Here is a 27,049-nt window from a genome sequence, read left to right as displayed (position 1 = left end):
TAAGACATTTGGTGAATACCCTTGGGGCAGTAGAGAGAAAGGGCAAAGCAGAGAACTGAAAATGCCAGGAAGCAACAAAGAAACAAAAACATCTGAAATGGGAATGAATAGGGATATGAAGATAAGCATTCTTAAGGTCCAGAGAAACTAGACAAGCCTTAGGAAGCAGCAGAGGAAACTACATCAGAAAGGAAAGGGACCTTCAGAAATGTGTTTAGGTGAGAGAAATTTAGAATGGGTCCTCCTATTGCCTTCTTTCCTGGGGACCAAGAATATTTTGGAAGAAAACCCCTTCCCCCTTTGAGAAACTGAAACTTCCTGAATAGTTCCTCAGTCTCAACAGACCTTGAAGCACCTCTGGGAAAAAGGCCATTACTTAGGAAGCTGAGGAATGCCTGTGAATGGGGAAAGAGATTTCCAAACCATATAGTACCCATGGTGAATGATGGAAAGAACATAGAATTTTGAGTAATCTTTAACCAGTCAGGAAGGGACAGGAAAGGATGAAGAGAAAGAGGAATGTGGCTGAGAAGAACAGGGTAGTTAGACAACACCTGGCTTGTCAGGAAAAGGAGATTTCTGAAAGTACAGTTGTGTACTCTTACCATAAATGTAGATGTTCGAGTGTATTCACTGTTGAAGTCCTTACAAAATGGGTTATCCAGCTCCCAGCAGCCCACAATCGGCTAGAATACCAAAGTCCTTGGTATATGACGTTGGCTGCCTTCAGTTTAGGCCTGATGTGAAGTACAAAAGAAGGCAGCTGAAGCCATTTCCTCAGTTTTTCTTGCCTTAACTATCAGGAGTCCCCAAAAAAGGTTAGACCAGGAAAAGAAAATCCAGTCTGTGCCCTAGGAAAAAAAGGGGGAATGGAAGGGGGGGGGACCAGGACTGCAACAGTGAATACACTCGAACATCTACATTTATGGTAAGTGTACACAACTGTACTATGTTCATCATGTTTCACTGTGGCAGTCCTTACAAAATGGGTCGATTCCCAAAGCCCAGGAAAAAAAATCAAAAGGGAGGAGGAACACCCACTGTTTAAGGGTTGGTAAGGATGCCCTGCAACACTGCAGTGGCAAAACCAGCCCTGGACTTAGAAAACAACGGTAAATTGTAATGTTTCGTGAAAGTGTGGACAGAAGTCCATGTAGCTGCTTCCAGTATGTCCCCAAGTAGGTACACCTCTTAAGAAAGCTGCTGAGGTAGAGGCTGCCCTAGTAGAATGGGTCCTGATATTCTGAGGAGGAACCTTGCCATGCTGTAAGTAGCAAAAGTGAATACAATGAGCAATCCACTTAGAATGGTCTGTTTTGAAATAGCTTTGCCTTGAGCTCCAGGAGCAAAACTTGCTAACAACGGATCTGACATTTGAAAAGATTTAGTCATGTCCAGGTAAAATCTAAGCTGTCTATGCACATCCAGGGAATGCAGTAACCTTTCCCCTTTACTCTGATGATTAGGAAAGAAGGTAGGCAGGTGGATAGACTGGTTAAGAGACAGGCTAGAAACCACCTTAGGCATAAAGGCGGGATTAGTTCGAAGAGAAACCTGATCCACATGGAAGATGATAAAAGGCTCTACTGCCATTAAGGCCTGCAGCTCAGAAACTCTTCTAGCTGAAGTAATAGCCAAAAGAAAGGCAATTCTCCAGGAGAGAAACTTCAGGTCTGCTGAGGCAGCTGGTTCAAAAGGAGGCAGAGTAAGTTTCTCAAGTACAAAATTGAGATCCCAAGCAGCAGTAGGTGTCCTTCTGGGAGGCTTTAAATTGCTAGCTCCCCTGAGGAACTGTTTCATCAAGGGATGAGAGAAAATGGGATGCTCAGAGGAACAATGAACAGAGATAGCTGAAGCATGGATTTTTATAAAAGAAAAGGAAAGTCCACCATTAAGCAAGCCTGCCAGATAGTCAAGAATGAGAGGAAGACAAGGTTGATAAGGGTCTTCCCCTCTAGTCTGCATCCAAATGGAGAATCTTTTCCACTTATCTACATAAGACTTCCTAGTGCTAGGCCTCTTAACCTCACGAAGGACTTCAACCACTTGTTGGGAAAAGTTTAAATTATGAGCCAAGCTGCCAAATGCAGAGTCTGAAGATGAGGATGCAGAATTCTTCCCCCCTCCTGAACCAAGAGATCTGTTATCAGGGGAAGATGCCAAGGCCGAGACTGGGAGAGACTGCGAATTAGTGGACACCAATGTTGTCTGGGCCAGTCTGGAGCTATGATGGCACTTTTTTTGTCCCTTATCTTTAACCGCACTCTGGGAAGAAGAGGCAGAGGAGGGAATGCATAGATCAACAGCTGTGTCCAGGGGAAGGACAGAGCATCCACTTTCCAAGCTTTGTTGTGATGATCCCTAGTCCAAAAGGCTGGAAGAAGGTGGTTGGTCGGAGATGAGAAGAGATCCACCTGGGGAGTGCCCCAATGCTGAATGAAGCGATAGAAGATGGTCTTGTTTAGTTGTCATTCATGAGGATCCAGAACCTGCCTGCTCAACTGGTCTACCAAGGTGTTGAGCCTTCCTGGAAGAAACTGAGCTATCAGATGAATGCCCATGGAAGCTGCTATGGACCATAGTATCATGCTTTGTCTGCACAGGGGGTAAGAATGCGTCCCTCCCTGCTTGTGGATGTACCGCATGATTGTGTTGTCTGTCCTGACCAGAAGAGTACCAGGAGAGAGAAGATGTTTGAAAACCATTAAGGCCTGCTGGACTGCCATCAATTCCATAGGTTCATAGGTAGGTACTAGGCTATCAACCCTGGGGCCTATACAAGCCCAGCCAAAAAGGTACCCTGGCTTTTGCCACCCAAGAAAATTATTTTCCTATGCCACTGTCGAGTAGAGCTACAGAGGTGATCCCCGGGGTGAATTTCCTATTTTCCATCCAATCATCAAGATTTTTATTGAAGAGTGCTAATGAGGAGCTTTGTTTGATATAGATAGGTAGTTTATTCCAGAGTATGGTTAGTCTCTGGGACAGGAATCTATCTCTCCGGCATGTTCTGTTTAATGTGGTGACAAGGTTTAGGTCCCCTACAGCGTGTAGCTTGGAGGGATTGGGATTTCTTTAAGTTGAGCATGTCCAACAGCTCTGGGTTTGACATAGCTTTGTATGTTAGGCAGAGATCACCTCTGAGTAGGCGATATGCAACGGAGTAAAGCTGGAGTTTTTTGAGATGGTCTGCGTAGGGCATCTGTTTGAGGCCGGTAATCTTCTTTGTGAGGTATTTCTGTGACCTTTCCAGCTGTTGTAGATGTCTTGTGAGGTACATACCAAAAGGGCATTGTACTCTATAATAGGTCTAATGAGTGATGAGTAGAGGGGAACAATTACCACTTTTTCTGGATGAGAAACCTTTTGTGATGAGGTGTGCCACGTAGAAAGATTTCCTGACTACTGTGGCGTTGTGATTATCAAAGGAGAGACTACTGTCCACCTGTGTCCCAAGGTAGTCCACCTGTGTCCCAAGGTCTCATCACACTTTTGGTGTTAAGTATACTACTGCCTATGTTGTAGTTCATGGGTACAGAGTTTTTACCAAAGGGGATGACAATGCACTTTTTGGCACTGAGCTTGAGGCCATGGCTTTAACACCAGGCATCTGTCTCAGTGAGGCCCTTTTGTAGGATGTCCACATCGTTAGGAGTTTCGATTATGGCTCCTAGTTTGCAGTCATCTGCAAACTTTGTTAGCCAAAGACCTTCTGTGTTAGCCTGTACTTCAGAGAAGTAGATACCATTCAGGAGAGGACCCAGGACTGAACCCCTGTGGTACTCCACTTGTCACTGGTCTGAAGTCAGATTTGGAGTCTGCTACTTTCACAGTGTGGGATCCGTCAGTGAGCCAGCTGGCAACCCATCTTGTGACATAGGGATTTATACCTAGTTTAGCGAGTTTATCTATAATTCCAGAGTGGGGAATGGTGTCAAAAGCCTTGGCAAGATCTAGATAGGCTGTGTGAACCACCTTACCCTTGTCTACGGCTTTGGTGACTGCTTCAAAGAAGTCTATCAGGTCTAGGAGACATGATCTGCCTTTTACAAACCCGAACTGAGTGGGATCCAGAGTTTGGAGATTACCAATGTCTTTGTTTATAAGTTCCATGATGATACGTTCCATGGCCTTGCAGACCAGGCTCGTCCGGCTAATGGGGCGATATTTCCCAGGGTCTGTGGTGGCGCCCCCCTTGTGGTGTGGGATAACCATTGCTGTGCGCCATTCAGCAGGCACAAAGCCTGAGGTGAGGCTATGATTGAACATGGAACTTAGGTGGGGTGCCAGTTTATTCTGTAGTTCGTGTAGAATGCAGCCTGGGATGTTGTCTGGTCCCATGGATGCTGTGTTCTTGGCTTTGGAGTGTGTGGTTTTTACTTGTGCAGCCGTGATTACAGGAACTTTGCATTCTTCCAGTATAGAGATGGGCTCTTTAGGGGGTGAGAGGGGAAGTTAGCACTGAACCTTTCTGCCAGGATGTTGGCAATATCAGTTGGGTCTGTATATTTAGTGCAATTGTGCTGTAACTCAGAGCAGATCTGAGTGTTGCCATTGAGATTCTTGACAAAGCTATAGAATGCTTTGTGGTTGTCTTTAGAATCAGTGGCGATTTTGTTTTCGTAACTAGCTCCGGAGGATTTTATCAGGGATCGCAGCTTCTTACTGAGGCTGACCAGGAATCTCCTCCACTCATGGGATTTTACACTCTTTTGCAAGAGTTTCTTCCTTCTGTTGTACAGTTTGTTTATGGCAGGGGACCACCAGATTGGCTTCATTTTTTTGGAGGATAGTGTCTTGATTCTCTTTGGGATAGTACGATCCATGCACTCATGTAAGTGCTTATAAAGTGCAATCGTGTAAGATTCAGTAGTCGTAACTGTATTGTCCATCTGCATGGGTGTCATGAAGTTCACCACTTCTGTCTTAAGAAGCATGAAGTTGGCTTTGGAGAAATTTTTTACCATTGTTTCCTTGATGGGGGGTGGAGGCAGGATGTGGATATCTAGGGTAATTAGCTTATGGTCGCAGCGGACCAATGAGGCGCTGACTTCAGGTGTGGAACACCGGTCACTCATATTGGTAATGACTAGATCCAGGATATTGTTGCCCCTGGTGGCGGTGTGGATAAGTTGATCCAGGGCATTGGAGTTTATGAATTCCAGAAAGCGTTGAGCGAAGGAGTTGGTACATGAGTAGTTTTCCCAGTTAATGGTGGAGCAGTTGAAATTGCCCATTATTAGGGTGTTAGGTGGAACCGTAATATTTTCCAGTACATCAAGAAAAGAGAAGTGGGAACCCTGGGGCATGGTGGGGGATCTGTAGCAAGCTACAATTTGGATTGCAGTTTTGCCCAGAGTTAGTTGCACTTGGATAACCTCGGCTGCATTATGTTGAGCAACTAGCCTGGAGGCGTGGATATCCTTAATGAATAAGGACACACCTCCGCCTTTGGTGTTCTGGCCCAGGTTACATGGCTGAAAAGTGTGGTATGAGTTATAGCCTGGTAGTGCAGGGATGCTCTCTGGAGTCTTGAGCCAGGTCTCAGTCACTGCACAGATATCAATGTTCTCCATTTTAAGGAGTGCCTCAAGTGAGTACATTTTGAGATTTAGACTTCTAGCATTGAGTAGCATCACCCTCAGTTTTTGCTTGCCTGTTCCTGTTACAGTGGTGAATTTGTCATTTGAACCTTGCCTAAAAAAGGCACTATAGAGGCGGCAAGAACCTTAGCCAGTATCCGGAATCCCAGGGGGGACAAGTGCAGGCCATCTCTGGCAAAGCATCGTGGTCTGTTGACCATGTCATCCCAGGCAGACAGACACTGGATCCCTTTAGAATGGTACCAGAAGCTTAGCCAATTGTTGAAGTCAATCATTTTGTCCCTGTACTGCGGCATCATTCTGGGTGATGGCAGAATGCTACTCAAGGCTAGGGTCATACCTGCCTGGGCTACAAGATCGGAGAGCTCTTCCATGTCTCTTTTCATGTAGTCCAGGGAGGTACGTCGCAGGTCGTACACACCAACATGGACAATGACAGAGTCATATTTACACTTGTTGTGGAGTGACCCGAGTGCGTGGGTTATGTGGCGGATCCTGGCACCTGACAGGCAGCTGACAGTAACCTTCTCCTTGTTTTGCCTGGTGAGTGGGACATCAGTGTGCCTGACTAGAGAGTCGCCTATGACCAGTGTGTTGGGTACGTTGTTTTGCCTTATTGGCTGTGGTTGAGTGGCACCCTGAGTCTGCATGCTGTGTGTCATTTGGGTTGTGCTGGGGGGTGGAGTTTGCTTGCATTTTTGCTTTGGAGGTCTCTGTTGCTTGAGCAGATTACTAATGAGAGCCTCCGTGAATGTTTTTGTGTTTCTATGTGTGGATTTTGGTGGTGTAGATTTAGTAAGACTATGTGATGAGTGTGGTGTGGTGCAAGTGTTTACCTTGTCCTCTTGACTGTCAAGTTCAGTCTTGATTGGAGAGAGCTTTACCTCCAGTTTGGCTAGATAAGTGCATCTCTCACAGGTTGTAGTGTTGGGTGGTAGGAGGAGAGGGTTGTCTGTGTACATAAGGCAATTTCTACATTGCCCCAAGATGCCCAGATTCATCAGATAGACAGGAGAGAACACTGGGAGTTGACCCTTGGACATGCCTCAATAAAAAACTATTTTCCTCCTGAAAAGTGAGGAAAGTGAGTACAAGAGCTGTTTTTTCTCTAAGCAAGTGAGGAAAGTAAATACCAAAACGGTTTTCTTCCAGGTAATGAGGAAGGTTGAGTGCTGTAGTAATTAGTAGGTTATTTAGTGCTTACAAGTTCTGAACAAGTGCTGATCACAAATAAGCAAATTCAAGTGCTAAAAGTAAGAATCTGTACCTGGACTAAACTAGTTACAGGAAAGGGGGAAACAAGTGCAAATGGGGCTTTTAAATCAAAAAGTTGAGAGAGATGGAAATTCCTTCAGATTTATGTGCAAATTAACCTGTTGAGAGTTCCAAGTCCCCTGAATGCATCTGCCCTCTAGATGTGCTCCCTAAAAGTAGTTTGAGGCATCTGTGGTGAGAGTCTGGCTGGCAGGAGGTAGACAGAAAGGCAGGCCTTTGTTTTGTGCACAGGCAGTCATCCACTAAAGGAACTCCATCTGCAGGCAGGGGATCAGAGGAAGTATCAAGTCCAAATCCTAAGTGTGTTGACACCAAAGGTTTTTGAGGTACCATTGTATTTTCCTCATATGCAGTCTGGCATATGGAATCATCAGAATACATGAAGCCATGAATCCCAGGGCTTGCAGGAATTGCCTTGCAGAGAGCTGAGTTATGCTTGCCAAATTTTTGAAGTAATTCGAAAGATCCATTTGTTTCTCCTGAGGGAGGAATACCATCTGGGCAGATGTGTTCAAGCTTGCTCCCAGAAATACAATCTCCCTGGTGGGTACCAATTTTGACTTCTTTTCGTTGATGGTGTAGCCCAAAGAGATGAGAAGGTTCTTTACAAAATCCAAACCCTTTAGAAGTTGCTCTGGAGAGTTTGCCTGAATAAGACAATTGTCCAAGTAAGGGTAAATTTGAATGTTTCTTTGCCTGCAAAAAGCAATGACTGGAGCCAGGCATTTGGTAAAAACTCTGGGAGCAGTAGATAAGCCAAAGGGCAGTGCAAATAATTAGAAGTGCCTGTTCCATGCCCTGAAGTGAAGGAACTGCCTGCAGCTTTCCCTTACTGGGATGTGCAGATAAGCTTCTTTGAGATCCAAAGTCACCAGCCAGGAATCCTTGGCCAGCATTGGCAGCAACTGCTGAAGAGTAAGTATTTTGAATTTGGGAATAACCAGAAATGTGTTTACAATGGATAAATCCAGAATAGGGTGCCAGGTGCCCCCTTTTTTGGGAACCAGGAAAAGTCTTCAGTTGAAACCCTGGCCTATCTGTAGTGCAGGAACTGGCTCTATTGCTCCCAGGTTTAGTAAAGAAGAAACTTGTTTTTCTGCTTCTGCCCTTTGATTTGGGGGGATATCTGGGTATCTTTGGTGGACCGGGAAGGTGTGAAAGGAGAACTTGTAGCCTTGGGATACTATTTTGAGCACCCATTTGTCATCTGTGATGGTGAACCAGACTTCTGCAAACATGGCTAACCTTCCTCCGAAAGGAAACCTTGGGTCCACACAGGCAGGCAGGGGAAGGCTGGAGTCACTGGGAATGCTTGCTTTGGGAAGTTTGCTTAGAACTCCCTGATTATGAAGAGGAAGCATGCCAGTGCTTAGCCTTTTGAAGGGTGGACGTCTGTCCCCTAGAAGACCTGTAACCCCTAGACCTAGTGCTACTCTGTTTACTTGGGTCAGGAAAAGTCCAGTTCTTAGAAGGGTAATGTCTACTAAAACGAGGAGGCTGAACTTGTAGAAAGTCATTAACAGTTTGCATAGATTTGGCCTTATCCTACCAACTTTTTCAACACCTCTTCTGCTTTGCTACCAAAAAGATTGTTCTTCTGCAAAGGCACATCCAGTAATTTAGATTTGACGGGTTCAGAAAGGGGCTGTTTGATGAGCCAAGCATGACTTCTAATGACAGAACCAGTGGCTACTGCCCTGCAAGAAGCCTCCAAAATGTCGAAACTACAATGCAGAGAATATTTTGTGACAAGAGTGGCAGAATTCAGTAAATCATGCATGTCCTTACTCTCCATCAGGGAAGGAAAACCAGCAATTCTAGTCTTAATAGCCTCCAAAGTATGCTGCTGATACTTAAGCATATGAAAAAGACAGTTAACAGACCTAATAGCCAGGGTGGAAGAAGTTTAAACCTTTTTACCCCATCTATCCAAGGCCCTAAATTCCCTGTCAGAAGGAACAGGATTTTTAGCAACCATGGCTTTAACACCCTTAGGGCCCGAGAAATAATCTCTGGATCAGCAGTAGGATTCTTGAAAAGGAACTGATGAGAATCAGGAACTCTATAATACCGGTCAGGCTTTCTGGGAGCAGGAGGAACAGAATTAGGAGTCAAAGAATTCTCCATGAAAACATCAACAACAACTTCCAAAACTGGAGGGATAGCCAAAGGCTTATGCTGTGGCAAATCCAAGAATTCCCTAATCCGTTTCTTAGCCTGAGGGTAGTCCTGACTTTCCCATTTGAAATGCTCCCTAAGAGTATTCAGAGTATCTCCAAAAGAAAAATCTTCTGGAAGGGAGGCAAAAGGGATGGAGTCTTTTGCATCAGAATCCTCAAAACCAGAAAAAAGTGGAGAATTTCCCTCTTCATCAGCAGAGTTGCTGGAAACCTCAGAGTCTGAGGCAGAGAAAGCTTCTGGGGATAATTCCCTAATCCTTTTAGAAGGAGGTGGCTAAGAGCCCTTGATAAGGGTCAACAGATCACTAGCCATTTTAACCATCTGAGCCGGAGGTATTTGAGGGGAGGCCGACGCCTGCTTAGGAGTAGATTTTCGGCTAGATGGCCTGCTAGAAAGCGGAGGGACTCGGGAGGCCTAGCCACCACAAAAGTCTGAATCAAGGTCATCGGTCTGGATCTGGTCTCCGGGTAGAGAAAAGAGGCCTCAGAAGCTGCACCTGCTTAGCAGCTTTAGATCCATCAGAGGCAGCGACTGGCAGAGGGTCAGAAGACGAAGTGGAAGCCTGCGGTAAGGAGGACTCAGAAAAGGTCTTCGCAGACGCCTGCTGCTGAACATCTGCAGATTGCAGGGGCAAAGAAAGTGCCTCACTGACTACCGCTGGGCCGACAACCAACTTAACAGGGACGTCATCGGCTAATTTGGCCCTAAGCCTGTCGCGGTCCTTATCCTTGCGCTTCTTAGGAACATCTGAAGTCAGGAGACCAGAAGACGCCATACCAACGAACTTAGGCCAAACTCCAAAATGCTTGAACAAGATCCTAGCTCTACGGTGTATAGTACGTGGGTTGAAAGAAGCACAGAGAACACAATTAGGGATGTCATGCTCAAGGCCCAAACAAGTAACACAATAGGAGTGAAAAACATGGTGCAGAATCTGTTTTCCACAGGCAAGACAGTTATTAACTTTCTCTGACATTCTTTAAAGCAAGAAAAGTGGGTCCCCAACGGGGTACTTATCTGAGGATGTCTTCAACTAAGCAGTTGGAATACAAAAAGAAGGTACTCGGCCTACCGGCACTCATGCAAAATGCTTCTGCTTTGGGCTCCGCGGCAAGACAGACAGAGGAAATGGCGTTGGCTGCCTCCTTTTATACCCGACATCCTGACATCAGGCCTAAACCGAAGGCAGCTGATGTCATATACCAAGGACTTAGGTATTCTGGTCGATTGTGGGCTACCGGGAACCTGATGACCTATTTTGTAAGGACTGCAACAGTGAAACACGATGAACATCTAAAGGGGTCTGGGTAGCCATAGGAAGGAAAAGCCCTTCTACCATCCTTTGAGCAAGACCATCTATGAACAAAGGCCAGCTTATTAGGGTAATTCATTTGCAATTTAGGTGCAGGAGAAACAAGAGACGTTTTAGATCTTGTAAGTTCTTACTCTTTCCCTGTAGGGACTTAAACAATTCTGCAGCAGCAGCACCAAACAAATGCTTGTGATCCAGAGGAGCATCCATCAACTTAGCCTTAATATCATCAGGCAAAGGTTGAAGCCGAAGTCAGGAAAATCTCTGCACAGAACCAAAAGTAGCAGCCCTAGAAGAAGTATCTGCAGCATTATAACTGCATTTGGCAAAATGGCGAGCCACCTGAGAAGAAGTCCCAAACAAGGGAGATCAGAAGTCTTCTCAGAGTCAGGAAGGACAGAAATAACCTGACAGGCTTGAGAAAGAGCAGTGAAAATGCACCTTGGCATATGTTTCTGATAACTGACAGCCCTAAAAGCAAGGGTAGCCAAGTATGTCACTTCATACCCAGTCTTTCCAAGTTCTGTTGTCTCTATCAGAAGGAAACAACTTTGTAAGAAGACAGTAACTCTGATAGCTTTGTCAGATGCCACAGAAACCACAGAAGGGTCAGAAGATGGGCACTTATAAAGGAACTTACAATCATCAGGCACGTATAAAACCTATCAGTTTTTTTGGGAACAAGAGGCTGGGAATCAGGAGCCTGAGATACAGTAGAAAAGGCATCCAACAAGGCAGCCATAACAGCAGGAACAGCAGAAGGTCTAGAAGAGTCCATTTGCAAGACTTTGTAATACCTCTTCTGAACCTCAGAAACCTGGGCACAATCCCATTTGAAAACTTCCCTCATTCTACAAATTGTGTCCCCAAAGGAAACCTCCTCAAAAGAAGAGTCAGGAATAGTGGATGCCTCTTCTTCAGAACCATAGTCTAAGGGAGAAGGAATCTAGGAAGAATAGGCAAAGAATTCCTGCTCTTCCTCAAATAAATCTTGGTCCTTAGGCCTCTTAAGAGGAGTAGAAGACCAAGGAGGATCTGGAACAGAAACTCCTCAAGGATGCCTCAAACTCATAAGGGCATTAAACAAAACTTGAATGAAATTTTGCCATTCACTCGGAGGTCCTTAGCAGGAATAATATATTTAGTTTTTAGTTTCTTCTTTAAAGGGACATCAGCCTTGTAAAACATAGAAGACACAGACCCCATACGACACTCTATAATTGTAGTCGGTACCTCCTCCCTACACAAAATTTGTGGAACACCCAGGCCCTTCTGTAATAATTAGTCACGGTTCCCCCTGAACATCCAAAGCAGACGTCTGCAAGGCCTCCAGAGACTTGCGCAAAGTCAGATCCATGCTGGCCTCTGAAGCAGTTGTAGCAGATGAATACGACAATCTTCTGGGCTTTCACTAGCCTCGACAGAAACATCTGGTGGAGATGGCACAGCCAAAGAATCAGACCTAGCTTTCTTGGCCACCTTCTTTGCAGACAGCTGACTCTTGCAGTGGGAAGTTCCTTCCATGGCATCTTTTGCCATAAGCTTAAGATGTTTTTCTAAATATATGGCCAAAGACAAAAACAGACTATGCAGAGTCTCTGGGATGAAAGCCTGGCAAATAGAGCAGGATGTATGGTCGTGGAAAGCACCTAGACAAAATAAACACTGCTTGTGATGATCCTGATGGGGAATCTGTCTCTCGCACTACCATTTACTCTTTCTGGATGACAAGAACCTCACAAGCAACAAAAACAAAGAAAAATATAAGCAAATGAAACGAGCCTTCAGACCGGCAATTGAAGATGGCGTTCTGGCTGGTAGCATAGTTCTGAGGATGGTACATCCTCCATCTTTATGCCCTACAATGTACATGGGGAGCATACATGTGACATATGGTGTACCCTTAGCAACCAAAGTACAATGACTGGACATTGGGTTGCCCTTGGCAGGGGATCCCTATCTAATGAATACTGCAACAGTGAAATAGGACATCCTATGTGGATAGTGACCTTACTTTTGACCATGTGTCCATTTGTTGTAAGAAAGTTATTTTATATTGCACAGCTTATAAAGATTGTGTCTAGATCTAGGGATGTCAATGTTATCCTTTACTCAGCCCTCATTAGGCCAATCACTGAATATAATGTCCCCTTTGGCATGTATCTGTCCAGACACATGCAACAACTGGAACACCCACAGAGATACCATACCAAAGGGATACAAGGACTAAACAATATGTCCTACATAGACTGACTCAAAGCCCTGTCACTACACTCGATATACTACAGACTGCTAAGAGGTGACCTGTACCTGGCATACAAGGCATCTTCTAAACCAACACTGATGGATTTACTGCACATCAGCAAGTCAAGCGGCATGAGAAATATTTGGTCTAGGGATCAAAACCTCCTCTGCAACATCAACAAAACAGTTTAGAGGGACAGATATATCTCACAGAGGATACTGTTGCTCTGGAACAGATTCTGCAGCCACATAAACCAAAGTTCACCCATGTCCATATTCAAGTGCAACTTGCATATATGGATGGGAAACAGAAAATTTACACCAGGACTGACCCTGTACTACTAAACTGACAAAGACAGCTCCTAAATGCTTTATCCCATGCATGGGTGTCTTCATATTATCTATGGTTTGATCCCAGTTATTCTCATTTGAGGTAATAATTATTAACCATGGTACTGATCAGCCCAATCACAAACCAAATGGGATAAGTTCATTTAAGCATAAAAAGGCAAACTGGCTAGGCTTAAAATGGCTCGCATGGGCAGCAAGTCTAGTACTTACCTATGAACCTATTACAGGTTTCCTAGTGCTTAGAAACATGACTTCTTTCATCTAACTAATCCAGGCAAAGAAATAAAACAGGACAGCCTAATAAAAGCAAGTACACACTATACAGTAAAGCACTGATAAAGCAGGTTATTTTTTCATAGCAATAACAAAAAGATATGTAGAAGTGATGTTTTCTGGCAATCAATATGCATAAAATTGGAGGGGAAAAGTATGTAAAACAAGTGTCAGAAGCTGGATGTTGCATAAATGTCAAACATTTTGCTAGCCTGATGGGCACTACCAACCTCTGTATCTGAATGCATCACCAAAGCATTTAAAGCTGTCTTTTCAAACAAGAGACCAACACCTTCATCCAATGCCTAACTCCAGTGAATGGCAAAATACTGTTTGTGGATCTTTTCTCTTTGGAATGCATTTCATGGTTTGTGAATTTCTGATACTCTTCTTAAACTGTGTTAAGTGAGATTTCAAATTGCCAAAAAAGAGCAGACTTATAAACGTGCAACACTCTTACCCGCATGCCACATACTGCCCATTTTTGGATACTGTGATACTTGTCCCACACAAACAACCTTCATCTGTAAATCGGTTTAGACACCGTCGACTTTTCACATCCCAAATATAAACTTCACCTTCATCTGCCATAAAAAAGAAAAAAAAATCATATCTAAGTTGCTAACACAGTAAAGTTGTACACTTAGTCATCTTGCAGCATACATTAATAATGCATATAGAACAATAAGGGATAGACAACATGAAATAATCCAAGATTGCAGCTCTAGATAAAGCCAAATGTCAGTGATCACATCACTCGTATACAGTATAAACCCATACAGTTCAAGAAACAGTTAACACAGCAGATAGTTGCAGGTTATTGCAAGCCACGTATCCATGCATTGATCTGGTGTTGCAATCATTTTCTATCAAAAAAGCTAAGTAAAACATCAATGTCTTGAATTCATCCAAACATGCATCTAATTGTGTCCTGTCCCTCAAAATGGTAGAAAGGAAACTATTTTTTTTATTCCCATGTTAGTTAACAGCAAAATTGCAGAAAAGTGAAATAAGGAATTCTGTCCTTACTCTCAAAGTTGAGCAGTGTCAGAGTTGGAATATTTAGAGATGCAGGGGATTTACCCTTGCAAAAATGCTGCTTTTTTAAGTAGGTGGTCTATGCTGTTAACTAACAGTTTTCACTGAAATTAGTAGTAATTAGTTGCTTTGCTATTTAATCACACATTCTAAAATCAGATTCCACTAGAAGCCAGCCTCAAGTCTAATTTGGCAGAAAAGGTAGAATCAGCGCTTCATGACTGAAAATAAAAGTATCCTTAGAGCAGGGTGAATCAACTTCATTTTCTAGGGTTTTGGATGGCATTTACAGTTTGACACTAAGCAGTGCACCAGCAAGTAAGGGAAAAAAACTAACTACGGGGGGGTGGGATCAAGTATGATTAAGCTGATACAGTGTTGAAAGTTAATTCCCAATTTCCAAGTGGCACTCCAGTAGACTAACATCTATAAACTAGAAAAAAAACCTTCCCAAACACAGCTTCTTCCTCAGACAGGGCACTAGTGAATGCTTGTGACATAGCAACCACACCAATGAAATGAAATGAGCATATATTTTCGGCATACCAACCTGACCTACAGAGTCAGCAAATGATGCATTCCATCTACAAAGTGCCAGCTTTGAGATTGGTCATCCAGAAGTGGAGTCCTGTAACGTCACTAGCAAATTTCTGTAAGATTAGTCTTACAAACTGGAAAAATCACAGAGACTGCACACCATTAGTGAACCACTAAAAGTAGTATTCCTCTTAAGAGTTTATCACAGAAGATCCCTCTGCAGTGGGAGGACATACGGTATTTCTACATGGTGCCCTTTCAGCAGATAGTTCCTTCAGTCTTAAGCTCATGTGCTCTGAGTACACATACTGCCCCTTAACTCAGGCCAGGGCACTTCTACACTAGGTAAAAGCATGCCTACTCAAAAAAAATCCAGCTCCTGACCTCCATTTTAAGCAACAGGGAATATATGCAAACAATCACAATTAGGACAAAGTTATAAATTATTACCTGGCAACTTTTACAACAGAATCTTCTTTTAAGTGCCACAGCTGAATAGCTCCACATATCAGGTGAATGAAGGGAGGGTAAAATTCACTGTAATGGCTTGTAGTGGACTGGTGCCTGGGAAGAATACCAAGCAGCAACCTCAAAGCTCACAATAAATACGGGAACAGGAGTTTAACAGAAATAAAGCATTCAAATGGCACAATCCTGAAGCACCAAAGTGCCAAAGAAGGTTTGTGTCCTACAGTGAAGACCCAACCTAATATGTTTGCAAGATATCTCAGTACATTTCTCATGCTTTCTGCACCAATGAAGTGAAACTATTCTTGCCTACCTGCTATCACTTATATACACTAATCCTCCCACTTTAACAGTCTCCCCTGTAATAATGTCACTTCCTTCCTATACCATAGAAAGCAAAGCACTTTCACTACAAGCACCATTTAAAAAGTACAAAAATTCAAACAGCAACCACCTAAACAACAGACATTTTTACTACTTAGCCCCAAGATAATTTTACCACAATTTTGTCTACTAATATTTATCTCAACAAGATTTTACACAAACTACACAGTGTCCATGTCCATACCTAATTGATAAAGATCAGCATAATGAACCACCATTGGCCACATTAGCTTGTCTACCAGGTGGGTTAACTACTTGATTATATTTGATACCTCTAAAAATAAACACCCTACATCCATGCTACTAAACTTTTGTCAGTCAAAGCACTTCTAACAGCATGCCTATTTGCCCCATACTAGTTGCAATTCTAGTTTTATTAGCCATTCTTCAAGCTGTTAACATAAAATTAAATTTTATCCCCCTCCCCAACCACTGCATGCCCTTCTCCATTTTAAAGGACTATACAAAATCGCACAACCCTAACAGCAAACGGCCAAAACAGAACTTTGGACTGACTCTACCCACAGCAAAATAATGGTTTCAACTAAAATGTGATTCAAGGATTATTCTAGTCTCTTTCACCTTTCAATAAAAATGCACCTTTATTCAAAGACAAAAGCAAGAGGGAAGAGTAGCTGTTCTTATAAGCAAAGAAGTAGCTGCAAATCCAAAACTCAATGACCAAGGCCAACACTACCTCTAGCAAAGGTCCCAGCTAATTATTGCTACAAGTACTCCAAGGATCTCACCCAAAACATTTATAGCTGTTCTCTAGGAGGGTGGCCTAATGGTTAAGGTGTTTGACTTACAAACCCAAGGTGCAGGGTTTGAGTCTCACAAGGGATAATTTGCTAGGCTTAAAATGGTTCGCAAGGGCAGTTAGCCTAGTACTAACCAATGAATCAAAACCACTGATATTGTTCTCAAGCACTTTACCAAATACCTGAAACACATCAAGACTACTATTCAAGGTGACTTTAACATCAACTGGCAGAGGCAGCACAAAAACAGCTCTCTAGGTTTACCTCTGCTTATCACCAATTTAGATATAGAAGGGACTAGATCAAACTCACTCACCAAATATTCCTTCCTGGTGGACAGCATTTTAACAAGCAAACAAACAAACCAGACAATCCATGCACTGTACAGATACTCCCCAACATTCAAAGTGATCACTGTCCTAATACTTCTTAATAGTAAACAAAGTTAAGAAACTACCTTCAGAAATTTTACTCTAAGGAGACCCCCCTATACAAACTGGTTACTACTGGGAAAAAAAAAAAAAACTTTCCAAACATAGCACCTACCTATATGAATACCATTTCCCAAAACATTAATCAAATCAATGACATGATAAAATTCATGAAAAACTAAAATCTAACCTAGGAAATTAATACAAATACACCTGCTTTAGAGATACCAGATAATCAGACACCATATTAACCTATTTTTAGCATATATTTATACAGAATTTGACTTCCTTACTCCTATTACAGGCTTAAATGTACACACTATAAGCATATATGAATATGCATATGTGCATATAATATATACTGTTTGCTTAACTTAAATTACATAATACAACATAATTTATCTTAAATTTCAATATATATTATTTTTTCCATTTAAAGTGTTGTACAAAAATTAAATTCAGGTATTGATATGTCATATTATTCTGCTTACAGACGTGTATATAACCATTTGTAATTCTAAGACACAGAGAAAGTGTAGTTTTTCAACTTAGGGCAGGTCCAAGTATACCAAGAAAGTTGAATATCTAAACAATACACTATTTTCAAAATGTTTCAACTATCCAAACCTGCTACAAAGTGATGTGAATCCCTTTGACTGTGCTTCTTTTGACATCAAACTTTCCAGAAGCTAATATCCCCAAGGCGTCAGTCTTGTACGGCTAATGTTAACATACTGTACATACGCACTGGGTAAAACTGCTGTATTTTACATGTTATTGTGCAGTTGTGAAGTTTATAACTTGCTGTTTGTTGTCTTCTTTACACGTGTAACTATGTTCACATTCAGATGCCTATTACTGATAACTTACATTCTCATGTTTGCAGTACTTTATACTTGTATTGTCTAGAGTTTAGTGCTTGTTTTATTCAATGTGTTTGCCTAAATGGCCCAGGTAATGGATGAAATGAGTCATCTGACAAGTTCACTTATCCATTTAATAAAATAAAATCATTAACTATGCACTGAAACCTGGTACAGTGGCATGCATGGTTTGAAGCCCCGGTCTACGACCTCACACATCCCAACTTTGACTAATGGCATGACTACTTAAACAGCAAGGCAGGAGAGGATGAAAGGAAGTAGCTCACCCTAGCCTGCCCATCCTTGGGGAGGAAAATGTTAGACCTGATCAGCCAAGTTTCCCAAAGGATGTAGGTTTTACCCTAAGCCCTTGATTTCAGCAAGCAAAAGTAGGACTGGGAGCAGAGATGTACCAAGGGAAGGCGCACAACATTCTTTCAGTGATGCAGGTACTTGCATCAGTCACCACATGGTGGGGTTAGAGTCTTAATCACAAAACCCCTGATGTCTGCCTGTATGATAGCTCCAAAGGAAGGGAGGGTTAGTGACAAAAAATCTCTGCTGTCTATCAAGCCTTACCCAATGAAATAGAAATCTTTGATTGCCTGTCTGACAGTTTGCACAGAAGTTTAGATGTTAATGGGCTGCTTCATGCCGTTCAGGGTTTGAATCCTTCCACCTTCATTTGCCTACTTGGTGACTTTCAGCAAGTCATTTACTACACAGTGCTACATGGTCACCCCTTAAAAGAGACTCATGTGTCTACTGGGCTCATCTGGTCAACAAATGCATAAAATAAACTAATAAATAAAACTAGTTTCATCAATTCCTATATTTGGTTAAAACAGAGCTATTTAATATTGCAAGAAAATGGAAAAAGGGGTCCTTAACCATATAGTTCTGAGACAAAAAGTGCTTTTTGTTACAGTCAGCAGCACATGACAAACTGCTTTAATTAATGCGTCTTTGCTGTTTAGCCATATGTCCTGGCACAGATGTCCATCATGGAGAAGTTTTCTTTTAAAAGAAAATGCTACAATAAACACAGCAGAATGACTGTTGAAACTACTTGTCTATGGCCTAGTAGAGTTCTAGTAACAGGAAAGAAGGTATTGCAAATGTCTGTTCTTTTGAACAGGGTCTGCTTGACAACTGCTAAAACCTGTACTGTCTTACTGAACTTTGGAAACCAAAAAGCTTTAAAACAACTAATAGCAACAAATATCCAGATAAACAGGACATGGCTCATCTTTACTTTCAACCCCCTGGACAAAATACACATGAACAAATATATTTTCTGACACCTCTAACAATGCCTTAGACAAGAAGCAAGGACTAGTCAGCATGAAGTCCTAATCTTTGTGAAACATGAAGTAAGGCTCCAAACAAATGAGAGCTTGTATCTTAAAATGCATCTGTTGGAGGTAAATATTAATAAGAATAATGTCCTCCAGGGCACAAACATCAGACCTACTGATCCACCTAACTCAAAAGATACAGGCAAGCATACTCCCTTTAAGGCCCAGGTCCCAAGATGAGACTGGTTTCTCACATGAGAATGTAGGTGGAGGATACCCTTCTTTCAGAAATTCCTTTAAAAGCATGTGTTGGGCCACAGTTCTGCCATTTATTAAACTGCATGTTGAGATGACTGAAACATAGACCTTGCAAGTAGAATGACTGAAAAGCAAATCAAATGCATCTATCAAATCAACTAAACTGTCAAGCTCATTGTAAATGAAGGGGTTCTTCTTGGTTCACTTTGTTCCACAGGGTAGTCCACTCTATGGTTTATAAAAAAAAATCCAGAACCTTCACAATGTATCTTAGAAATTCTTGTGGAGCAAAATGAACTAATGAACTAATGCTGCAATCAACAGAGGCACACTCAGCTGTACTACCACAAAGCAAAGTCCCAACATGTCACTGAGAAGGACAACAGGCCACATATTAGGCACATCTAAGTTAAGAGAAATAGCTTTCTTTACTCTGTCAGGAATTTCACTTGCAGATGAGAAATCAATGGGAAGTGTTTGTGTGTGTATGGGGGGGGGGGGTACAATGATTTGTTCAAACCAGTATAGGATACATCCAACCACTGCTCACCCTTACACTCTCATCCTGCTATATCTTTATCTTATAGGCTGCCAAAAAAGTGACTTACTCCTGGCCTACAGAGCAGTCTCGGACCCTGCTCTAATGGAAATGCTGCACATCTGGGACAAGATTCACTCACTCTACAGATCTTAATCAAGCTTGCGACATCAACAAGACATGGAAGAGAGACAGATGTGCCCCCTGAGATTGCCACTCCTCTGGAACAAACTCCCAATTCACATAAAAGAGAGCTCCTCAATGACCATATTTAAGCGCAAATTAGACAACAGGATGGGAGACCTACATTTACCCCAGAGGTGTCACCTGTGTCTTTCTTGGATAAGGGTAGTCGGTGCTGATCATAGACTCGTATTGCAAATACAGACCATATGACTTGGTCAATAAGGGAACAAGGGTATAACATGGTTAGGCTTATAAAGGCCCTAGGGTAAACAACCTAGTAACCTCATATGAGCCTATAAGCACAGACTCTGTATTCATCCAGCTCTTGGAAAGGACCAAACCCTGAAGTGTCCTGCCTCAGGAAGACTGCTCTGATCCTGCTTGCAAAGATATCATGTTGCTTGACATTTGGAGTGTCTTAGTGGCCCTCTGCTGAATTTGCATGGTTTCTCAACAGCAGATATTAGAAAGGGTACCCTCAGTGGCCAAACCTTGTCAAAAGGGTTAGGACTTCACTAAGGTTTCTGCTGTGTGCAAGTCTAACAGCACCACCCTCAAGTCTGCAAGGTTTATAAAAGAATACATCTCAATGCAGCCCCATGCCTGCTGGAAGAGGGACTCATTGAAATGAAAATACCACTACCACACCCATGCATCAGTCAGAAAAGCACTGCAATTCAAAGGACAAGAAAAACTACATCCAAGATTGTGGAACATATCCACTACGCTATGAAGTGGTGACAAAAGAGTGACAGTAGCAGAAAATCTGAAAAGGAATGACAGCCCTGAATCTACTGACAGTAGAATGTGCAATGCATCTCCCCCTTATGAAAGGAAATTAGTAACACAGTGTTTACAGTATATGACATCAACCACAAAAAGTGCAGCAGAGTGTGCTCCACTATACAACTCTAAGATATCTCACAGGAATCTTCAGCCATTTACAAAGAGGAAAGAGAAAAAGCAGAAGTAAAGGTTATCCAGCATTCTATCACAAATGAAATTCACTGAAATTAGGGCAAGAAAAACTTAAGTTAAAGCAACTACAGTAATGGCCAAGCCTAAGCCAAGATTATATTTACAGCCTCCTGGGTGGGGGTTACCATCAACCAGCTATTTAGGCATGAGAAAAAGGCAGACCTATGTAACAATCATCCATACACTGATTGGCTATATCTTTATCTTTAGAAGAAAAGAAAAAGGTAGCACATTGTATGCTATTATGTAATGCTGATAATCAAAATAAAAAATGTAAGTGAAAATGTATGGTCATTATCAGATGTGTATATTAAAGGTATGACCAGAAATATTTAACAAAATGAAGACTTTTGAAAATGTGACTGTGAAGGCTGCCAGCCTAGCTAGACAGAATTTTGTAAATAATTCGATGTCCTTATAAATATTAATATGACCCACAGACTTGTTTGACAAATGTAAGAAAACTGTGTTTCTTTCTGAGCTTCAAAAATGTAACCACAGTGCACCTGCCGGAAGAAAGCTGATAAGTAAAGGACTTTACAACTGTGTGTAATCTTAAGCTAGGAACAGGATGTCTGCAGCTAGAAATTCTTTCTATTGTCCTAAGACAGAGATAATTACTAGGTTTTACATGTAAAGTGTCTTTTGTTGCTGTGGCTTCCTGGCAAGTGCAAATCAAAAAGACATGTTAAATTTTGAGTTCTGTTAGCCTGGGAACTAAATCAGAGAAGTGACAAGAACGATGTAATCTGTAATGATTCAGCAGTAATGTGTATTATAAATTTAAAGGCTATCTCAGGAAGAAAGTATTGCATTTTGCTCTGAAGCGGACAACAACTCACCAGCATTTCTCATCTATATTTGGTTGCTCTGTAAGTAAGATATTTAGGTACAGTGATTTCTCTTAGAGATAAAATGAAATGGTAAGATTAGTCTAGCTGTTTTCTATATTTATGTCAGACTGTCCTACAATGTTGTTTTAAAGTATTTCCTGTGATTTCTGAACTCTCTATTGTCATTGTGTTGAATTGAGGAGTATTGTCTTGTGTTTTTATTATTTATTAAATATTTTAAACCTTTTAACTGTGGATGTTTTGTGTAGAGATAACTTAAGCTCATAGAGTACTTGCATGTATTTGGTGATACTGTACAAGCCATTCTAGAATAGCCTTCAAAGTTTGGCCACATTTACTATTTGGATAACAGTAACATTACACAGTAGAATTGGACACCCTTTGGTAAGGGCCTTTATGGCAGGTGATAAGAGTAGTTGTTGGAAGTGGATTACTACCTTATAGCCTGGGCAGAAGGGGGAAGAGCTAGTAAACCTGTGTCAGCTTTCCCCAGCAGTGTCTGTATGTTTGTATATAAATCAAATCTCAAAGTGTCTGTTGTGTGTGTCAGCTACTTGGGCAGGGACATGAAACATTGGTCAGGCAGAAAGGGTACTGGACATTTTGGCTTGACTACTTTGCTGAGATCTGAACCCTATAGCTGTGCCAGTGGGGAGTCTTATTGGGGATCTGGAGAGAAAGGGAGAAACCAGCCCCAGACTGACTGTGATCTCTGTGTGATCTTAAGGGAAATTGTACTTTACTGTGTGTGTACTTGTTATCCTTCCAATGTGGACGCCCCTCACTCATGCTAGTGGTGAGGATTGAGGCTCCTTGATTACTGGGTCAGTGCACGGGTGTCACATATTAACTGTTTGGCAGTAGTGGGATATCCACATCAAATATCAATTGTTTGATAGTGGTGAGATAGTCACATCACATATCAATTGGCTTGTAGTGGTGTGGCTAGTAAATTCCTGTAGTTTGTGAACAGTGATCACTGAAATTTTTTATCAGCCATGCAGTGAACATTTAGAGATCAGATCACAAATGTTTTATTTGTTTTGTTAGCTTAATTGGTCAGGGAGAGCAGGCAAGCATGTCAGCAGAGGAGTATGGTAAGCTGACAAGGAGCCACTTGGCTGAGATGTGTCAGGCTAAAGGACTGGTGCATGGAAACCTGACTAAAGCAGACATGATTGCAGCTTTGGCCACAGCTACAGCAGAGAACAGCAGCTAGGAAGATGATCAGACTGATCATGGAGATGAACAACACTCAGAGAATGAACAGCACAACCTTTCTACAGAGTACTTAAAAATCCATCTGGAGCTAAAGAGATTTGAGTTGGAGGCCAAGCATTTGAAAATAGAAGCAGCAGAGAGATTGAGGAAAATGAGAAACTGCAACCTCTACAGGCTGAGGAGAATGAGAAACTGCTATGCCTGGAAGCAGAGGAGAAGGAGAGGCAAAGGCAACATGAAAAGGAGATGCTGACGCTTCGCCTGAGTCATGGAGGTAATGGGAAAAGGAGTAACTGGACCCCAGAAGTACAAAAGATTAGTAAATTTCTTCCGCAGTTTACAGAGGGGAATAATTTTGATAGTTTCATTCATATGTTTGAGAGGGTATGTAAACAGCATGATGTTGACCAAAGGCTCTGGGTACGGTTCCTGACCCCCTTATACTCCATGCTAAAACTGTAACTGTGTTGTCCATGCTATCTGATCATGATTTTTTTAAACTATAATGTTGTAAAGAATTGTTTGCTAAAATTTTTTAAGCTAACACCCGAAGCTTATAGGAAAAGATTTTGTGAGCATAGATGCAAGGCAGATGAAAGTGTGTGTGAATATGTTGCTGAACTAAGCACTTATTTTCATAGGTGGGTGAGTGGATGTCAGGTTACCATTTTTGAAGGGCTGGCAGACCTTTTGGTGAGGGAACAAGCCCTTAGCACTTTGCCTGAGGACATGAGGATCTGGTTAACTGACAGACAATGCTCTACTCTAGATGAGTTGGGGAAGAAGGCAGACCTATACCTAGCAAGCAGGGCATCACTACACAGGAAAGGGACACCCAGTGCTGCTCATGGGTCTAAGTGAACCCATGGTGGGCAGCCCAGACTGCCCCAACAGAATCTGCCAGTAGCAGGGCAAGCCACTAGTCCAGGTATACATCCATGACCTAGGTTGAAATGTTTTAAATGCAACCAGTGGGGCTATGTGGCATACAGAAGTCCATGGAGGCAATGTGAGAAACAAAGGGTGGGAGAGCCAGTAAGTGGGAATGACAAAATGCCAACAGTAGGTTTTCTTGAGACAACAAGGGTACCAACTACCACAAGAGGTTATACCCTATCATAGTGAATAGCAAAGAGACCATTGCTTAGAGAGACACAGCCTCTGACATAACCATTGTGAAGCCTGCAATGGTTACAGAGGAGCACTACTTTCCTGGGCAGTGTACTCCAGTCAGAGCTTTAGGCCGGACCCCATTCCAAATACCTTTGGCTAGGGTTCACCTTAACTGGGAAGCTGGAAAAGGAAGCCAGCAAGTAGGTGTGTTTGAGGATATCTCTGCAGATGTCCTGATAGGGGATGATTTTGATAATGCAGTACCATGTGCTCATGCATTTACCCGTAGTCAGGCTTGGAGACAAGCATGTGGGTCTGGTAGCCTGAGAGAGATGCAGACAGACTGCACACCTGCAGCCAGGACTGGTGAGGAGGTTACTTCAGGGAGGGAGCTACCCTGTAGCAGGGAGACTGAAGGTGAGCCACAGCTGCTTGTGGGTACTGATGTTCCCTTGGACAGAGTGACTGTGAGGGCAGAGGTGAGTAGCAGTACCCAGGCTGACAGTGAGGCACCGCTGTCAGAGGATGCCAGACTTCCTGTGGAAGGGGAGCTGGGAAGGGTTACAAAGCGAGAGTTGAAACAGGCTCGGCTCTCAGACTCTACATTACAAGGCCTGAGGCAGGTAGCTAGTGAGGCACCTGATTCTCAAGGGAAGGGGGAATCTATACACTGGGATGAAAGGTTACTGTATAGAGAGTGGACCCCTGAGGGAGGGCTAGAGGGTAAGAAAATACAGCAGTTGGTAGTGCCTAGAGCCTACTGACTGGCACTTCTAACCATAGCCCATAATATTACCTTTGCAGGTCATACGGGCATAAAACATACAAAGAGATGTATTATGCAGAACTTCTATTGGCCTGGAATTTCCAGAGATGTAACAGGGTACTGCAGGACCTGTGAGCAATACCAAAAGGTAGGCAAGGAAGGAGATAAGGTGAAAGCTCTTTTGATGCCTTTGCCTGTGATTGAGGAGTCATTTCAGAGGGTAGCTATGAATATTGTGGGGCCTCGGTAATACCTGCAGTTCCACAGGGGAAAAAGTATATCCTAGCAGTAGTTGATTATGCTACAAGACACACTGAGGCAGTGGCTTTGTCCTCCACTGAGGCAGAAAAGGTGGCAAATGCTTTGTTAGAGATTTTCAGCAAGGTAGGTTTCCCAAAAGAAGTAGTAACAGAGGTGCCAATTTCATGTCAGACCCGCTGGCTTGACTGTGGAAGTACTATGGGGTGAAGCACCTAAAGACCACCCCCTACCATCCCCATACTAATGGTCTTGTTGACAGGTCAAACTCAACACTCAAGTCCATGCTATGGGCATTTGCAGACCAGTTTAAGAGGGAGTGGGACAAATATTTGCTCCATCTGTTTGCTTACAAAGAGGTTCCCCAAGACTCCACAGTTTTTTCACCCTTTGAGCTGCTGTATGGGCATAGGGCAAGAGGGCCTCTAGACGTAATTCGAGATGAGTGGGAGGGTGAGTGTGACTCCCACAAGGAGTCTGTTGTGGCATATGTCCTAAACCTCAGGACAAGGCCAGGGAACTCATGAGCTTGGCCCAGAAGAACCTGGCAGAAGCCCAACAGCAGAAAAAGGTCTCGTATGACATGAATGCTCGAACTAGACTGTATGCTGTAGGGCAGCAGGTAATGGTTCTCATTCCTGTCAGACACATCAAGATGCAGGCAGCATGGGAGGGACCCTACAAGGTAGTAAGGAAGGTCAGTGATGTTAACTACATGGTAGACTGCTAGGCAGGAGCACAAATTGTAACATGTTAACATGATGAAACCTTACCATGATAGGGAGGCCCTTGTGCTGAGTATTTGCAGTGGACTGCTGGAGGAGTCGGAGGGAGATCTGGGGATTGATCTCCTCAGTGAGGCTCGGATGGACACCTCAGTGGAAGGGGTAGCAATATCCCAGCAGCTATCTCCTACCCAGGTTTGAGAAATCTGAGCAGTGTTAAAGGAGTTTGGGGGCATGTTCACTGGGAAACCAGGATGCACCCACCTATGCAGCACCAAGTGGATCAGGACCCTAAAGGCCTATTAGGCAGGCCCCTTACAGGGTGTCTGAGAGAGTCAAGCATACTTGGAGGGAGAAGATACAGGAAATGTTGGAACTAGGGGTAATTCAGAAGTCCAGTTTCTGGGCCTCCCCAGTGGTGCTGGTGCCAAAGAAGGATGGCAGCACCAGGTTTTGTGTGGACTACAGGAAATTAAATAGTCACACAGAGTCAGATGCTTACCCCATGCCTAGGACAGACGAAGCCATAGAGCAGCTGGGTGGGGCTAAGTATTTTACAACTGCTGATCTTACCAAGGGTTACTGGCAGTTGCCCTTGACTCCCAGTGCTAGAGAGAGATCAGCCTTTGTGAATCTTTCTGGCTTGTATGAGTTCACAAAGATGCCCTTTGGGATGAAAAATGCCCCAGCGACTTTCTAGAGGCTGGCAGATCATATCCTAGCAGGAGTAGGAGGGTTTGCCCTTGCTTACCGAGATGATATTGCCATCTACAGCCATTCCTGTCAAGAGCACCTTCAGCATCTCAGGGAGGTGCTGGGAAGATGACGGGGGCAGGATTGACCATTAAGTCCAGCAAATGTCAGGTGGGTATGGCACAGGTCTCCTACCTGGGACAAAGTGGAGAGTGGTCAGATCAGGCCATAACCAGCCAAAGTGGAAGCCATTCAGGCATGGCCTGCACGTATTACCAAAAAGCAGGTGAGGGCATTCTTAGGGACAGCAGGGTACTACAGAAAGTTAGTCTTCAGTTATAGTACCATAGCTGCTCCCCCTCACAGACCTGACATGGAAAAACAGGCCAGATAAGGTAGTGTGGACCACAGCAGGTGAGCAGGCATCCCAGAAGCTTAAA

The 27,049-nt window shown here is 43.0% G+C and overlaps 1 protein-coding gene across 1 annotated transcript in view; it reads right to left on the bottom strand.

The window, feature by feature from the left end:
• UTP18 (UTP18 small subunit processome component) overlaps positions 1 to 27,049 on the bottom strand; it is a 972,748-nt gene that overhangs the window by 171,919 nt on the left and 773,780 nt on the right. The window contains exon 8 of the mRNA XM_044084934.1: positions 13,700 to 13,823. Coding sequence (XP_043940869.1) covers positions 13,700 to 13,823 — 124 coding nt within the window. The remainder of the gene's footprint in view (positions 1 to 13,699; positions 13,824 to 27,049) is intronic.

The sequence above is a fragment of the Protopterus annectens genome, chromosome 10.part0 (assembly GCF_019279795.1).
Source record: "Protopterus annectens isolate FY-2018-M chromosome 10.part0, PAN1.0, whole genome shotgun sequence".
Lineage (NCBI taxonomy): Eukaryota > Metazoa > Chordata > Ceratodontiformes > Protopteridae > Protopterus > Protopterus annectens.
This window is presented reverse-complemented; position numbering and strand designations above follow the sequence as displayed.